The sequence below is a fragment of the Hyla sarda genome, chromosome 11, assembly GCF_029499605.1.
Source record: "Hyla sarda isolate aHylSar1 chromosome 11, aHylSar1.hap1, whole genome shotgun sequence".
NCBI lineage: Eukaryota > Metazoa > Chordata > Amphibia > Anura > Hylidae > Hyla > Hyla sarda.
The window spans coordinates 92,979,565-92,996,805 of record NC_079199.1 but is presented as its reverse complement, the minus strand read 5'-3'; the positions used below and the strand labels follow the sequence as shown (position 1 = coordinate 92,996,805).

Sequence of the window (17,241 nt, the reverse complement as noted above, 5' to 3'; positions counted from 1 at the left end):
ATGTGGGGGGAACGCTGCCAACCTAATGTGGGAAGAACTATGCTGCACCTAATATGGGGGGAACGCTGCCAAATTAATGTGGGGGGTTACTACATCCTGATGCCGGCCCTAGAGCGTGACGTGCGTGAACATCAACGGGAGGCCGGCCCTGTATACATATATATATATATATATATATATATATAATATGTGTGTGTGTTTACATTTCTTCCCTCGCTTATAGGACTGTTAGACAAGGTTGGTGACATCACACATGTGACCTCACAAGGGATTAGCTATATCTTTGCCTTTCTTATAATCAGGCACCAAAGAAGACAAGACATTTCAAGGATCAGAGGGAGGATGATCAGGAGCAGCCGAATACAACAACAAACCAAGAAGATTGGTTCTCAGCAAAACACCTAGGACAGGATAAGGACAACATTCAGCAAAGAGAAGTTGAAAGGGGTCATCCAGGATGAGAAAATCAGAGCCGATTTCTTCTAAAAACTGCCCCACCTCTGTCCTAATGTTGTGTGTGATATCGCCGCTCAGTTCTTGGAAAGTGAATGTGAGAAAACTTGTAATACTACACACAACATGAGGGCAGGTATGGTGCTGTTTTTGGAAACAAATAGCTCTGTTTTCTATTCCCTTTAACAAACTCCTAGGATCCAGCAACATTCATCAGATGGACGGCACAGGTAGGTCACTACGGGGGAGATTTATCAAAACCTGTCCACAGGAAAAGCTGCTGAGTTGCCCATAGCAACCAATCAGATCGCTGCTTTCATTTTGCAGAGGCCTTGTTAAAAATGAAAGAAGCGATCTGATTGGTTGCTATGGGCAACTGGGCAACTTTTCCTCTGGACAGGTTCTGATAAATCTCCCCCTACATGTTTTTCTATACATCTCTCACTATTACCACCAGTATTACCATGCAGTAATTTTTCCGCCATGATGTCCCGTCACTGTATAACGTCCGTAAGGAATTACGGGCATATACGGGTGCAAACGGGCAGTTACAAAACCCCATAGGCTGCAATGCGATTTAGTTGCGGCCGTCAGGGGTTTTGTAACAGCCGGTTTTCCCCGATATAGTGACGGAACTTCTGACGGAAGATCCTAAACGGAACAATAATATAGTGTGAAAGGAGCCTAACTCCGGTGGAAACCTTTTTTTTTTTTTTTTTTTTTTTTTAAATCAACTGGTACCAGAAAGTTAAACAGATTTATAAATCTTAATCCTTCCAGTAGTTATTAGCTGCTGAATACTACAGAGGAAATTCTTTTCTTCTTGGAACACAGAGCTCTCTGCTGACATCACGAGCACAGTGCTCTCTGCTGACATCTCTGTCCATTTTAAGAACTGTCCAGAGTAGGAGAAAATCCCCATAGCAAACATATGCTGCTCTGGACAGTTCCTGGACAGAGATGTCAGCAGAGAGCACCGTGATCGTGATGTCAGCAGAGAGCGCTGTGTTCCAAAAAGAAAAGAATTTCCTCTGTAGTATTCATCAACTAATATGTACTGGAAGGATTAAGATTTTTTAATAGAAGCAATTTACTAATCTGTTTAACTTTCTGGCACCAGTTGATTAAAAAATTATATAAAGTTTTCCACTGGAGTGCCCCTTTAATTATGCGGTGATAAGAACATTTCACTTAAATTCCATGTTAGGAGAGCCAACTAATGCCACAATGTCCTTATCAGTAAAGGATTCCTATCACCTCTCCCCCTAACGTTATATCAGTTATTTTACTTCACATTATAATAAAAGCATTACCATAGAATTCAGGTGCTTAGGACCAGATAATTGTTAAACGGGTACTCCGCACCCCTAGACATCTTATGGCGGAAGAGCGTGATGTCACGACTCCGCCCCGTCTGACGTCACGCCCCGCCCCCTCAATGCAAGTCTATGGGAGGTCCGTCACGCCCCCTCCCATAGACTTGCATTGAGGGGGCGGGGTGTGATGTCACACGGGGCGGAGTCGTGACATCACGCTCTTCCGCCATTGTGGTCGGGATCCGAATCCTTTGCATTGGGGATAAGATGTCTAGGGGTGCGGAGTACCCCTTTAAGAACTTGACAGAAGATGAAAACCTATGTATAATGGAGGCAGGGCAGCCCTCACACACACACACTATTAGATCTATGGGAGCGGCATGAAATGAAATGATGTATTTTTTATGTCTGGGTTGAATCTTCTTTAGATCTGGGACAAATCTGTGCCCCTATGTACTATTGTGGATATTGTAATGATGGAGGAGAAATTACATGTTTCTTAAAGGGGTACTCCACTGCCCCAGCGTCCAGAATGTTTTGTTCCGAACGCTGGGTGCGGGCTGCGGGGGTCGCGACATCACGACCACGCCCCTCGTGATGTCACGCAATGCCCCCTCAGTGCAAGTCTATGGGAGGGGGCGTGGCGACTGCCACGCCCCCTCCCATAGACTTGCACTGAGGGGGGCGTTGCGTGACATCACGATGGGCGTGGCCATGACGTCACGACCCCCGCAGCCCGCACCCAGCGTTCGGAACAAAATGTTCTGAACGCTGGGGCAGTGGAGTACCCCTTTAACTACTCTAGATACACTGGGTAAGTGAATTATTGATTTTTTTTTCAGTAATATATCCCCTGAATGAGTGCTGCCTAGTTTTTTTTATTCATCTCTTTTGTTTATTAGTTAATAATGGCAAAACTGCTTCCTAAGGGTACATTCTCACTATGTTTTGCATCGTTGTGGCACGGATTCAGTGAGAAAAGCTCAAAACTGTTTGCCAGGGTATACGTGCTGGACGCATGCCTGAGCGTGAGCACAAGAAGCCCGTAAGGAGACTGCCCTTATTGTAAACCAGTATCATGGTAGTATATATTGGCCCTTATTTAAAGGGGTTATCCAGGAAAAAACTTTTTTTTTATATATATATATATATATAAACTGGCTCCAGAAAGTTAAACAGATTTGTAAATGACTTCTATTAAAAAATCTTAATCCTTTCAGTACTTATGAGCTTCTGAAGTTAAGCTTGTTCTTTTCTGTCTAAGTGCTCTCTGATGACACGTGTCTCGGGAACCGACCAGTTTATAAGAGCTTTGCTATGGGGATTTGCTTCTAAACTGGGCGGTTCCCGAGACAGGTGTCATCAGAGAGCGCTTAGGCAGAAAAGAACAACTTTAACTTCAGAAGCTCATAAGTACTGAAAGGATTAAGATTTTTTAATAGAAGTAATTTACAAATCTGTTTAACTTTCTGGAGCCAGTGGATATATATATATATATATATATATATATATATATATATATATATATAAAAGTTTTTTTCCTGGAATACCCCTTTAATTATTTCCACCTCTTTCTTTATCTTTTCAGTTTTCCCTCCTATGCATGAATGTGCTTTTCACAACTTTTTGTGCACCCAAATAACCAAACAAAAGAGGGGATTTGAGGGCTAATTTTTTGCGCCCTGATCTGAAGTTTTTATTGGTACCATTTTTGTTTTGATCTGACTTTTTATTCATTTTTTTATAGTATAAAAAAAATGAAAAAAAATTGGACTTTGGAATTTTTTTATGTGTACGTCATTGACCGTGTGGTTTAATTAATGATATATTTTTATAGTTCTGACATTTACGCACGCGGCGATACCACATATGTTTATTTTTATTTATGCTGTTTTTTTTTTAAATGGGTAAAGGGGGGTGATTAAAACTTTTATTAGAAGAGAAGGGGTTAAATTAACTTTTTTTTTTTTGACACTTTTTTTTGCAATGTTATTGCTCCCATAGGGAGTTATAACATTGCACACACTGATTGAATACACTGATCACTGTCATGCAATAGCATATCACTTACCAGTGTTATCGCCGATTGACTGCTAATGCCTGGATCTCAGGCAGTCATTCGGCGATCGGACAGCGAGGAGGCAGATAGGGATCCTCCTCGCGTCCTGCAAGTTGTTCGGGATGCCGCGATTTCACCGTGGTGGTCCTGAACTGCACCGTTGAGCTAACCGGCATTATTTACATTCGTTTTAGATGCGGCAATCAAGTTTGATTGCAGCGTCTAAAGGGTTAATGCCGGGCATGAGCCCGATCATCGATATCCGGCATTAGCCGTGGGTTCTGGTTGCTTATAGCAACCGGGGCCCACCGGGTATGATGCGCTCTCACCTTCTGAGCACGTACCTCGGGATTTTTTTTTAGGTTTTTTTTTTGTTTTAAAGGGGTACTCCCATGGAAAACTTTTTTTTTTTAAATAAACTGGTGCCAGAAAGTTAAACAGATTTGTAAATTACTTCTATTAAAAAATCTTAATCCTTCCTGTACTTATTAGTGGCTGTATACTACAGAGGCAATGCTTTTCTTTCTGGATTTCTCTTCTGTCATGACCACAGTGTTCTCTGCTGACCTCTGCTGTCCATTTTAGGAACTGTCCAGAGCAGGAGAAAATCCCCATAGCAAACATATGCTGCTCTGGACAGTTCCTAAAATGGACAGCAGAGGTCAGCAGAGAGCACTGTGGTCATGACATCAGAGAGATCTAAAAAGTAAAGCATTTCCTCTGTAGTATATAGCCCCTAAAAAGTACTGGAAGGATTAAGATTTTTTAATAGAAGTAATTTACAAATCTGTTTAACTTTCTGGCACCAGTTGATTAAAAAAATAAAGTTTTCCACGGGAGTACCCCTTTAAATAGTGTTTACTGTGCGGTACAAATAACATAATTTTAAAGTAAACGTCATGAATGTGGCAATGCCTATTATGTATAGTTTTTTTTAAATTTTATTATTGTATAATACAGGGCATTACAAGGGGCATTTATATAATTTGTTTACACTATTTATTTTATTTTCACACTTTTCCCCTGTTATACTATACTGTAGTACAACTTTACTGCAGTATAGTATAACTGTTAAAGGGGTAGTCCAGTGGTGAAAAACGTATCCCCTATCCTAAGGATAGGGGATAAGTTTGAGATCGCTGGGGGTCCGACCGCTGGGGCCCCCTGCGATCTCTCTGTACGGGGCCCCGGCTCTCGGTCCAGATAGCGTGTGTCGACCCCCGCACGAAGCGGCGGCCGACACGCCCCCTCAATACATCTCTATGGCAGAGCCGGAGATTGCCGAAGGCAGTGCTTCGGCTCTGCCATAGAGTTGTATCGAGGGGGCGTGTCGGCCGCCGCCTTGTGCGGAGGTCGACACGCCCCCTTCCCACGGGCTGTCGGGGCTCCGTACAGGAGATCGCAGGGGGCCCCAGCGGTCGGACCCCCCGCGATCTGCAACTTATCCCCTATCCTTAGGATAGGGGATAAGTTGCTCACCACTGAGTCACCACTGGACTACTCCTTTAATATACTTTGACAGTTCGCCTATACGATCCAGGCTAGGACTGGACCTTACAAGCTTCTGCACTGAGAAGACAGGAAACCATCCACTGGCTTTCTGTTGCCATGGTAACCTGCCAGGTCCCGTTGACAATCTTGGGGGAATGTAGACATCGTTTTTCCTGGAATTAATGGAGCATATCCCTACCTACGCAGCCACCACTTTAATAATTGTCTGTGGTGCTAGTGGACATTTCCGGGAACGGGAGCGTACCTGTACACCCTGCGTCTTCAACTGGTTAAACCAGTGCCTCTTGAGGAATAACATACTGGAAAATTTGACTTAACTTTTTAGCAATATACTAAAAAATACAAATACCCACTTAAGTATTGGGTTCAAAATGTGTAATTTTCCCTTATGCTGCTATCCTTTTATAATCGATAATTTTTTGGCCAGGTAGTCCGATGACTTGGCCATCTTTGAAATTTTTGACTTGGCAATCTTTATCATTTTTAGGTTCAGGTCATAGGGTTATTTGGCTACTTTATAGCAGTAGGAATGTAGGACTGTTTGGAAATAACATGCTGGAGGCTCAAATTGAGGGGTTTCCCAGAGGACAAGATAAAGGATAAGCTATTTTAAGGGTAAACTCGAGAAGTGAAGAGATAGGAAGATATTTATCAAAACCTGTTGAGAGGAAAAGTTGCCTAGTTATCCATAGCAACCAATCAGATCGCTTCTTTCATTTTGCAGAGGCCTTGTCAAAAATATAAGAAGGGATCTGATTGGTTGTTATGGGCAACTTTTCCTCTGCACAGGTTTTGATAAATCTCCCTCATAGTGTTTAGGCAATTAGGTAGCTGTAAGATACTTTAGCACAAGTACCGTATTTTTCGCCCTATAGGACGCACCGGCGTATAAGACGTACCCTATTTTTAGGTGCAAAATCTAAAAAAATAAAGATTTTGAACCCAATAGTGGTCTTCAACCTGCGGACCTCCAGATGTTGCAAAACTGTTGGCTGTCCGGGCATGCTGGGAGTTGTAGTTTTGCAACATCTGAAGGTCCGCAGATTGAAGACCACTGCATAGGAGGTAATACTCACGTGTCGCCGCCGCTCCGGACCCGTCACCGCTGCCCTGGATGTCGCTCCATCGCTGTCGCCGTGTTCCCGTCGCTCCGGAACATCTCTGCTGCCGGCCGGGTATCCTCGCTCTCCGTCGCCGCCATCGCGTCGTTACGCACGCCGATGCACGTATGCGACGACGTGATGACGAGGAAGGAGAGTGCAGGCCATACAGGGGATCCCTGAACGGAGAAGACACCGAGGAAGCAGGTAAGGTCCCTCCCGGTGTCCTGTAAGCACTAACCCGGCTATTCAGTCGGGCTGTTCGGGACCGCCGCGATTTCACCGAACAGCCGAACAGCCCGACTAAACAGCCGGGTTAGTGTCACTTTCCCTTCAGACGCGGCGGTCAGCTTTGATCGCCGCGTCTGAAGGGTTAATACAGGGCATCACCGCGATCGGTGATGTCCTGTATTAGCCGCGGGTCCCGGCCATTGATGGCCGCAGGGACCGCCGCGATAGGGGTGTATTTGCCGTATACATTTTCCAATCCCCTTCTGGGAGGAGATCCTCCCTTCCGGGGAACAATACCCTATCTGTAACCCAATAAAAATATAACTTTTATTCTAATTACTTAAAAAGGTCTATCTGTGATTGTGAAACTTATATATATTTAAAATTGTCAGGAAAGACAGTATGTCTTCTTGTGTAAGCCCACTTGGTGGTGCTATAGTGCTGGTGTAGGAGTTATCTTATTTCTCACTGTGCATGGTCAGTATATCACTCTACCATCACACAGTAACTCCGCACCCTTAATACACACTGTCTTCCTGTCTAAAAACTTGATAAATTGCTCTAACGTTTCGTTAGAAAACTAACTTCTTCAGAGAGCTGCCTAATATCCATTGGTGTTGTATTTGCCGTATAAGACGCAATGACTTTTCCCCCCCCAGTTTTGGGGAAGAAAAAGTGCGTCTTATACGGCGAAAAATACGGTAATTAAGTTATAATTGCATTTGATAGTTTATGTATAAGATTTCTTACCAACCTCTGTATAGTGTGAGCATGTGTGAGCCCTTGGAGCACAATGTTTCCACGAGGGACTGGGCCTATTAGTTTTGTTATAGCGATGTGAATAATTGGGCTTTTACCGGATGCATCACAAACCTCAGTAAATAAAGGCCAACCATTTATACCCACTATCTTCTAAAAAAGTTTTGGTCCCTCTGTCGTCTGTTTATGTCATTGTAAAACTGAATGCTATGTAGGATAGACCTTTGCCTTCCATGTCTATTTATTAAGAAGTGTCTTTACATAAGGGCATCCTCTGGGACACACATTGTTCTCTTATGGTAGTTTAACTATTTAGCCATATCAGACATGTATGTGTGTAAGTTGATTTGAATTGGGAAAATAGGTGAAGGATGAAAAATATATGAAAGGATGGAAGCATAAGGCAACTTTACTGTTAGCATTTTTCAAAGCAAAGGAGGAGGGAATAATTGGTTAAAAGGCTATTTTTGGAGATGAACAGGAAGAACGAAGATATAAACCTACACTCTTCCTCTGAATTATAACACCAATAGAAATGGCAACAAAAACTCCTATAATAATGCTCCTACAATTGTCACCACAAAAGTAACCACCAATAATGCAAAATTAATGCAAAAAATGTATACATTTTATTGATAATCTCACCACAATTAACAATACAAAAAAGGAGACAGACAACCCCACCCCTAAAAAACATATACCCCAGAAATGGCACCGGTTCCCTGGTCCTGAATATAATCAGATGGTAAATATCAGGAACACTGCAGAATAATATGTCCCCCTTTACATCGGTATGGCAATGTTTACATCAGTACAAAATCATGTATAAAAATATCCATCATACATTACCTGTAGCAGGCATGTTCCCACAGGTCATCCAGGGACACCGTGCACCCTCAACGGACGTCGTTTCGTGGGTCTCCCCACTTCATCAGGAGTCCTGACGAAGTGGGGAGACCCACGAAACGACGTCCGTTGAGGGTGCACGGTGTCCCTGGATGGCCTGTGGGAACATGCCTGCTACAGGTAATGTATGAAGGATATTTTTATACATGATCTTGTACTGATGTAAACATTGCCGTACCGATGTAAAAGGGGACATATTATTGTGCAGTGTTCCTGATATTTACCATCTGATTATATTCAGGACCAGGGAACTGGTGCCATTTCTGGGGTATATGTTTTTTAGGGGTGGGGTTGTCTGTCTCCTTTTTTTGTATTGTTAATTGTGGTTAGATTATCAATAAAATTTATAAATTTTTTGCATTAATTTTGCATTATTGGTGGTTACTTTTGTGGTGACAATTATAGGAGCATTAGGAAGGACGAAGAGAAGGAGGAGGCCTGCATTTTTAAACTAAAAACTCTCAGGAGTTTTTGGTTAAAAATATGAAATTTTCCCTATGCTGCTACCCTTTTATAATCCATAATTTTTGGACCAGGTACTCTGATAACTTGGCGATGTGACAACAGTATGAGTGTAGGATGGTTTGGGAAAATAGGTGTAGAAAAACAAATGGATGAAAGGATGGCAGCATATAACAACTTTACTGTTTGCTTATTTCAAAGCAAAAGAGGAGCGTATAATTGTTAAAAAGGCTATTTTTGGAGATGGACAGGCAGGCTGAAGGGGAGGAGGTAGGTCTGTATTTTTGAACATAAAAACCTCACATGGGTTTTTGGGTTCAAAATGTGTAATTTTCCCCTTATGCTGCTTCCCTTTTAAAATCCATAATTTTTGAGCCAGGTAGTACGATAACTTGGCGGCATGAGAATAGTATGTAGGATTGTTTGGGAAAATAGGTTTAGAAGGACGAATGGATGAAAGGATGGCAGCATATGGAAACTGTACTGTTTTATTTTTTCAAAGCAAAGGAGGAATGTAAAATTGGTCAGAAGGCCAATTTTGGAGATGGACAGGAAGGCTGAAGGGGAGGAGGAGGCCTACATTTTTAAGCTGAAAACCCTCATGGGTTTTTGAGTTCAAAATGTGTAATTTTCCCTAATGCTGCTACCCTTTTATAATCCACAATTTTTGGGCCAGGTAGTCCAATAACTTGATGACATGAGAACAGTATAAGTGTGGGATGGCTTGGGAAAATTGGGGTAGAAGGACGAATGGATGAATGGATGGCAGCATTATGGAAACTTTACTGTTTGCTTTTTTTAGAGCAAAAGAGGAGAGTATAATTGTTAAAAAGGCTGTTTTTGGAGATGGACAGGCAGGCTAAAGGTGAGGAGATAGGCCTGTATTTTGAACTTTAAAAACTCTTATGGGTTCTTGGGTTCAAAATGTGTAATTTTCCATTATGCTGCTACCCTGTTATAATCCATAATTTTTGGGCAAGATAGTCCAATAACTTGGTGATGTTGGGAAAATTGGTGTAGAAGGACAAATGGATGAATGGATGGCAGCATTATGGTAACTTTACTGTTTGCTCTTTTTAAAGCAAAAGAGGAGTGTATAATTGTTAAAAGGCTATTTTTTGGTGATGGACAGGGAGGCTGAAGGGGAGGAGGTAGGCCTGTGTTTTGAACTTAAAAAACTCAAAATGTGTATTTCTCTCCAATGCTACTAGCCTTTTTTTAATCCATAATTTTTGAGCCAGGTAGTCTGAAAACTTGGCAACATGAGAGTAGGAGTGTAGGATGGTTTGGAAAATAGGTGTAGAAGGGCGAATGGTAACTTTACTGTTTGCTTTTTCAAAGCAATAGAGGAGCATATAATTGTTAAAAAGGCTATTTTTGGAGATGGACAGGCACGCTGAAGGGGAGGAGGTAGGTCTGTATTTTGAACTTAAAAACTCAAATAGGTTTTTGGGTTCAAAATGTGTATTTCTCCATTATACTACTACCCTTTTATAATCCATAGTTTTTGGCCAGGTAGTCCGAAAACATGGCGACATGCGAACAGTAGGAGTGTAGGATGGTTTCGGAAAATAGGGGTTGAAGGGATAATGAATGAATGGATGACAGCATATGGAAACTGTACTCTGCTTTTTCCAAAGCACAGGAGGAGTGTAAAATTGGTAAAATGGCCAATTTTGGAGATGGACAGGAAGGCTGAAGGGGAGGAGGAGGCCTGCATTTTTAACCTAAAAACCCTCATGGGTTTTTGGGTTCAAAATGTGTAATTTTCCCTTATGCTGCTACCCTTTTATAATCCATAATTTGTGGGCCAGGTAGTCCAATTACTTGGCGACATGAGAATAGTATGAGTGAAGGATGGATTGGGAAAATAGGTTTAAAAGGACGAATGGATGAAAGGATGGCAGCATATGGAAACTCTTCTGTTTTATTTTTTCAAAGCAAAGGAGGAGTGTAAAATTGGTAAGAAGGCCAATTTTGGAGATGGACAGGAAGGCTGAAAGGGAGGAGGAGGCCTACATTTTTAACCTGAAAACCCTTATGGGTTTTTGAGTTCAAAATGTGTAATTTTCCGTTATGCTGCTACCCTTTTATAATCCATAATTTCTGGGCCAGAGAGTCCAATAACTTGGCGACATGAGAACAGTATGAGTGTACGATGGTTTGGGAAAATAGGTGTAGTAGGACGAATGGATGAAAGGATGGCAGCATATGGTAACTTTACTGTTTGCTCTTTTAAAAGCAAAAGAGGAGTGTATCATTGTTAAAAAGGCAATTTTTTTGGTGATGGACAGGCAGGCTGAAGGGGAGGAGGTAGGCCTGTATTTTGAACTTAAAAACTCAAATGGGTTTTTGGGTTCAAAATGTGAAATTTTCCCTTATGCTGCTACCCTTTTAAAATCCATAATTTTTGGGCCAGGTAGTCTTAAAACCTGGCGACATGAGAACAGTAGGAGTGTAGGATGGTTTGGGAAAATAGGGGTAGAAGGGCGAATGGATGAATGGATGACAGCATATCGAAACTGTACTCTTTGCTTTTTCCAAAGCAAAGGAGGAGTGTAAAATTGGTAAAATGGCCAATTTTGGACATGGACAGGAGAGCTGAAGGGGAGGAGGAGGCCTGCATTTTTAACCTAAAAACCCTCATGGGTTTTTGGGTTCAAAATATGTAAATTTCCCTTATGCTGCTACCCTTTTATAATCCTTAATTTTTGGGCCAGGTAGTCCAATAACTTGGTGACATGAGAACAGTAGCAGTGTAGGATGGTTTGGGAAAATAGGTGTAGAAGGACAAAAGGATGAAAGGATGGCAGCATATGGCAACTTTACTCTTTACTTATTTCAAAGCAAAAGAGGAGCGTATAATTGTTAAAAAAGCTATTTTTGGAGATGGACAGGCAGGCTGAAGGGGAGGAGGTAGGCCTGTATTTTGAACTTAAAAACTCAAATGGGTTTTTGGGTTAAAAATGTGAAATTTTCCCTTATGCTGCTACCCTTTTAAAATCCATAATTTTTGGGCCAGGTAGTCTGAAAACCTGGCGACATGAGAACAGTAGGAGTGTAGGATGGTTTGGGAAAATAGGGGTAGAAGGGCGAATGGATGAATGGATGACAGCATATCGAAACTGTACTCTTTGCTTTTTCCAAAGCAAAGGAGGAGTGTAAAATTGGTAAAATGGCCAATTTTGGACATGGACAGGAGAGCTGAAGGGGAGGAGGAGGCCTGCATTTTTAACCTAAAAACCCTCATGGGTTTTTGGGTTCAAAATATGTAAATTTCCCTTATGCTGCTACCCTTTTATAATCCTTAATTTTTGGGCCAGGTAGTCCAATAACTTGGTGACATGAGAACAGTAGCAGTGTAGGATGGTTTGGGAAAATAGGTGTAGAAGGACAAAAGGATGAAAGGATGGCAGCATATGGCAACTTTACTCTTTACTTATTTCAAAGCAAAAGAGGAGCGTATAATTGTTAAAAAAGCTATTTTTGGAGATGGACAGGCAGGCTGAAGGGGAGGAGGTAGGCCTGTATTTTGAACTTAAAAACTCAAATGGGTTTTTGGGTTCAAAATGTGAAATTTTTCCTTATGCTGCTACCCTTTTAAAATCCATAATTTTTGGGCCAGGTAGTCCAATAACTTGGCGACACGAAAATAGTATGAGTGTAGGATGGTTTGGGAAAATAGGTTTAGAACGACGAATGGATGAAAGGATGGTAGCATATAGAAACTCTTCTGTTTTATTTTTTCAAAGCACAGGAGGAGTGTAAAATTGGTAAGAAGGCCAATTTTGGAGATGGACAGGAAGGCTGAAGGGGAGGAGGCCTACATTTTTAACCTGAAAACCTTCATGGGTTTTTGAGCTCAAAATGTGTAATTTTCCCTTATGCTGCTACCCTTTTATAATCCATAATTTTCGGGCCAGGTAGTCCAATAACTTGATGACATGAGAACAGTATGAGTGTGGGATGGTTTGGGAAAATTGGGGTAGAAGGACGAATGGATGAACGCATGGCAGCATTATGGCAACTTTACTGTTTGCTTTTTTAAGAGCAAAGGAGGAGCGTATAATTGTTAAAAAGGCTGTTTTTGGAGATGGACAGGCAGGCTGAAGGGGAGGAGGTAGGCCTGTATTTTGAACTTTAAAAACTCTTATGGGTTCTTGGGTTCAAAATGTGTAATTTTCTATTATGCTGCTACCGCGTTATAGTCCATAATTTATGGGCCAGGTAGTCCGATAATTTGGCGAAGTGAGAGCAGTATGAGTGTAGGATGGTTTGGGAAAATTGATGTAGAAGGACAAATGGATGAATGGATGGCAGCATTAAGGTAACTTTACTGTTTGCTTTTTCAAAGCAATAGAGGAGCGTATAATTGTTAAAAAGGCTATTTTTGGAGATGGACAGGCACGCTGAAGGGGAGGAGGTAGGCCTGTATTTTGAACTTAAAAACTCAAATGGGTTTTTGGGTTTAAAATGTGTATTTTTCCATTATACTATTACCCTTTTATAATCCATAATTTTTGGCCAGATAGTCTGAAAACTTGGCAACAGGAGAACAGTAGGAGTGTAGGATGGTTTGGGAAAATAGGGGTAGAAGGGATAATGAATAAATGGATGACAGCATATGGAAACTGTACTTTGCTTTTTCCAAAGCAAAGGAGGAGTGTAAAATTGGAAAAATTGCTAATTTTGGAGATGGACAGGAAGGCTGAAGGGGAGGAGGTAGGCCTGTATTTTGAACTTAAAAACTCAAATGGGTTTTATGGTTCAAAATGTGAAATTTTCCCTTATGCTGCTAACCTTTTATAATTCATAAGTTTTGGGCCAGGTAGTCCAATAACTTGGTGACATGAAAACATTATGAGTGTAGGATGGTTTGGAAAAATTGGGGTAGAAGGACGAATGGATGAACGGATGGCAGCATTATGGCAACTTTACTGTTTGCTTTTTTAAGAGCAAAAGAGCAGCGTATAATTGTTAAAAAGGCTGTTTTTGGAGATGGACAGGCAGGCTGAAGGGGAGGAGGTAGGCCTGTATTTAGAACTTTAAAAACTCTTATGGGTTCTTGGGCTCAAAATGTGTAATTTTCCATTATGCTTCTACCTCGTTATAATCCATAATTTTTGGGCCAGGTAGTCTGATAACTTGGCGATGTGAGAACAGTATGAGTGTAGGATGGTTTGGGAAAATTGGTGGAGAAGGAAAAATGGATGAATGGATGGCAGCATTATGGTAACTTTACTGTTTGCTCTTGTCAAAGCAAAAGAGGAGTGTATAATTTTTAAAAAGGCTATTTATGGAGATGAACAGGCAGGCTGAAGGGGAGGAGGTAGGCCTGTATTTTCAACTTAAAAACTCAAATGGGTTTTTGGGTTCAAAATGTGTAATTTTCCCTTATGCTGCTACCCTGGTAAAATCCATAATTTTTGTGCCAGGTAGTTCGATAACTTGGCGATGTGAGAAAAGTATGAGTGTAGGATGGTTTGGGAAAATTGGTGTAGAAGGACAAATGGATGAACGGATGGCAGCATTATGGTAACTTTACTGTTTGCTTTTTCAAAGCAATAGAGGAGCATATAATTGTTAAAAAGGCTATTTTTGGAGATGGACAGGCACGCTGAAGGGGAGGAGGTAGGCCTGTATTTTGAACTTAAAAACTCAAATAGGTTTTTGGGTTCAAAATGTGTATTTCTTCATTATACTACTACCCTTTTATAATCCATAATTTTTGGCCAGGTAGTCCGAAAACATGGCGACATGGGAACAGTAGGAGTGTAGGATGGTTTCGGAAAATAGGGGTTGAAGGGATAATGAATGAATGGATGACAGCATATGGAAACTGTACTCTGCTTTTTCCAAAGCAAAGGAGGAGTGTAAAATTGGAAAAATGTCAAATTTTGGAGATGGACAGGAAGGCTGAAGGGGAGGAGGCCTGCATTTTTAACCTAAAAACCCTCATGGGTTTTTGGGTTCAAAATGTGTAATTTTCCCTTATGCTGCTACCCTTTTATAATCCATAATTTTTGGGCCAGGTAGTCCGATAACTTGTTGACAGGAGAATAGTATGAGTGTAGGATGGTTTGGGAAAATAGGTTTAGAAGGACGAATGGTTGAAAAGATGGCAACATACGGAAACTCTTCTGTTTTATTTTTTCAAAGCAAAGGAGGAGTGTAAAATTGTTAAGAAGGCCAATTTTGGAGATGGACAGGAAGGCTGAAGGGGAGGAGGAGGCCTACATTTTTAACCTGAAAACCCTCATGGGTTTTTTAGTTCAAAATGTGTAATTTTGCCTTATGCTGCTACCCATTTTTTCATCCATAATTTTTGGGCCAGGTAGTCCAATAACTTGGTGATATTAGAACAGTATGAGTGTAGCATGTTTTGGGAAAATAGGTGTAGAAGGACGAATGAATGAAAGGATGGCAGCATATGGCAACTTTACTGTTTGCTCATTTCAAAGCAAAAAGGAGCGTATCACTGTTAAAAAGGCTATTTTTGGAGATGGACAGGCAGGCTGAAGGGGAGGAGGTAGGCCTGTATTTTGAACTTAAAAACTCAAATTCGTTTTTGGGTTCAAAATGTATAATTTTCCCTTATGCTGCTACCCTTTTTTAATCCATAGTTTTTGGGCCAGGTAGTCCAATAACTTGATGACATGAGAACTGTATGAATGTGGGATGGTTTGGGAAAATTGGGGTAGAAGGATGAATGGATGAACGGATGGCAGCATTATGGCAACTTTACTGTTTGCCTTTTTTAAAGCAAAAGAGGAGCGTATAATTGTTAAAAAGACTGTTTTTGGAGATGGACAGGCAGGCTGAAGGGGAGGAGGTAGGCCTGTATTTTGAACTGTAAAAACTCTTATAGATTCTTGGGTTCAAAATGTGTAATTTTCCATTATGCTGCTACCCTGTTATAATCCATAATTTTTGGGCCAGTTAGTCCGATAACTTGGCAATGTTAGAACAGTATGAGTGTAGGATGGTTTGTGAAAATTGGTGTAGAAGGACAAATGGATGAATGGATGGCAGCATATGGAAACTCTACTGTTTGTTACTTTTTCAAAGCAAAGGAGGAATGTAAAATTGGTATAAAGGCCAATTTTGGAGATGGACAAGAAGGCTGAAGGGGAAGAGGAGGCCTGCATTTTTAACCTAAAAACCCTCATGGATTTTGAGGTTCAAAATGTGCAATTTTCCCTTATGCTGCTACCCTTTTATAATCCATAATTTTTGGGCCAGGTACTCCGATAACTTGGCGACATGAGAACAGTATGAGTGTAGGATGGTTTGGGAAAATATGTCTAGAAAAACAAATGGATGAAGCATGTTTCAACTTTACTGTTTGGTTTTTTCAAAGCAAAAGAGGAGCGTATAATTGTTAAAAGGGCTATTTTTGGAGATGGAGAGGCAGGCTGAAGGGGAGGAGGTAGGCCTGTATTTTGAACTTAAAAACTCAAATGGGTTTTTTGGTTAAAAATTTGTAATTTACCCTGATGCTGCTCCCCTTTTATAATAACTGAAATGGACATTGGATACAATGCCCCAGGACTGCATGTGGCCCCACGGACGTTTCGCTCCTCAAAGCTTTCCACGACGGATGTTGCGGGCGACTTTACTTAAGTGGGGGGGGGGGGGGGGTTGTGATGATGGTGACTGGGATAGAACTTTACACGGTTTGAATTTGTATATTTTACCCAGAAAGATCAGCACAAGTGGTAATAAAAAGTTCCCTAATGTTCTTATTGATGGTAAATAGGTTACATATAGAAGCAAACATTATATAAATATATATATATATATATATATATATATATATATAAAATGTTTGCTTCTATATGAGATCAGTGGAACAATAAGTAACATCACAGTCTATAAATTATACAGAATATATTTCACACTTCATGATGTTTATACAGTAACAATAGACATTATTTCCCTCAGGTTTTACCAATTTGTCCTCAGTGCAGCAGAGAATTATTGAGGATACAGCGCCCTCTAGTAGGGTGAGGAGTGAAGAGCAGATTACACAGCCATGTTTGGGGCCTCCCATCATCCTCAGGTGGAGGCTGGAGTAGATGGTGACTGTATCTTTGACCATGGACCATTTGTCATGGCGGTGACATTGCTGGAGGTTCTTCTTCGACACAGTCAGATTGGACATTTTTATCTTTCCCCCACTTCCCTATATAGTGAAGGGGTCTGTTCTCTATATAGTGACGGGGTCTGTTCTCTATATAGTGACAGGGTCTGTTCCCTCTATAGTGACGGGGTCTGTTCTCTATATAGTGACGGGGTCTGTTCCCTCTATAGTGACGGGGTCTGTTCTCTATATAGTGACAGGGTCTGTTCCCTCTGTAGTGACGGGGTCTGTTCTCTATATAGTGACACGGTCTGTTCCCTCTATAGTGATGGGCTCTGTTCTCTATATAGTGATGGGCTC

The 17,241-nt window shown here is 41.2% G+C and overlaps 1 protein-coding gene across 2 annotated transcripts in view; it reads left to right on the top strand.

Annotated features, from left to right (window-relative positions):
• The first annotated feature begins 237 nt into the window (after positions 1-237).
• The window catches only part of LOC130295817 (olfactory receptor 6B1-like), a 42,468-nt gene continuing 25,464 nt past the window's right edge, over positions 238-17,241 (top strand). For both annotated transcript variants that reach the window (XM_056546992.1, XM_056546993.1), the window contains exon 1: positions 238-683. In XM_056546992.1, the coding sequence (XP_056402967.1) occupies positions 671-683 (13 nt within the window). In that variant the 5' untranslated portion in view covers positions 238-670. The remainder of the gene's footprint in view (positions 684-17,241) is intronic.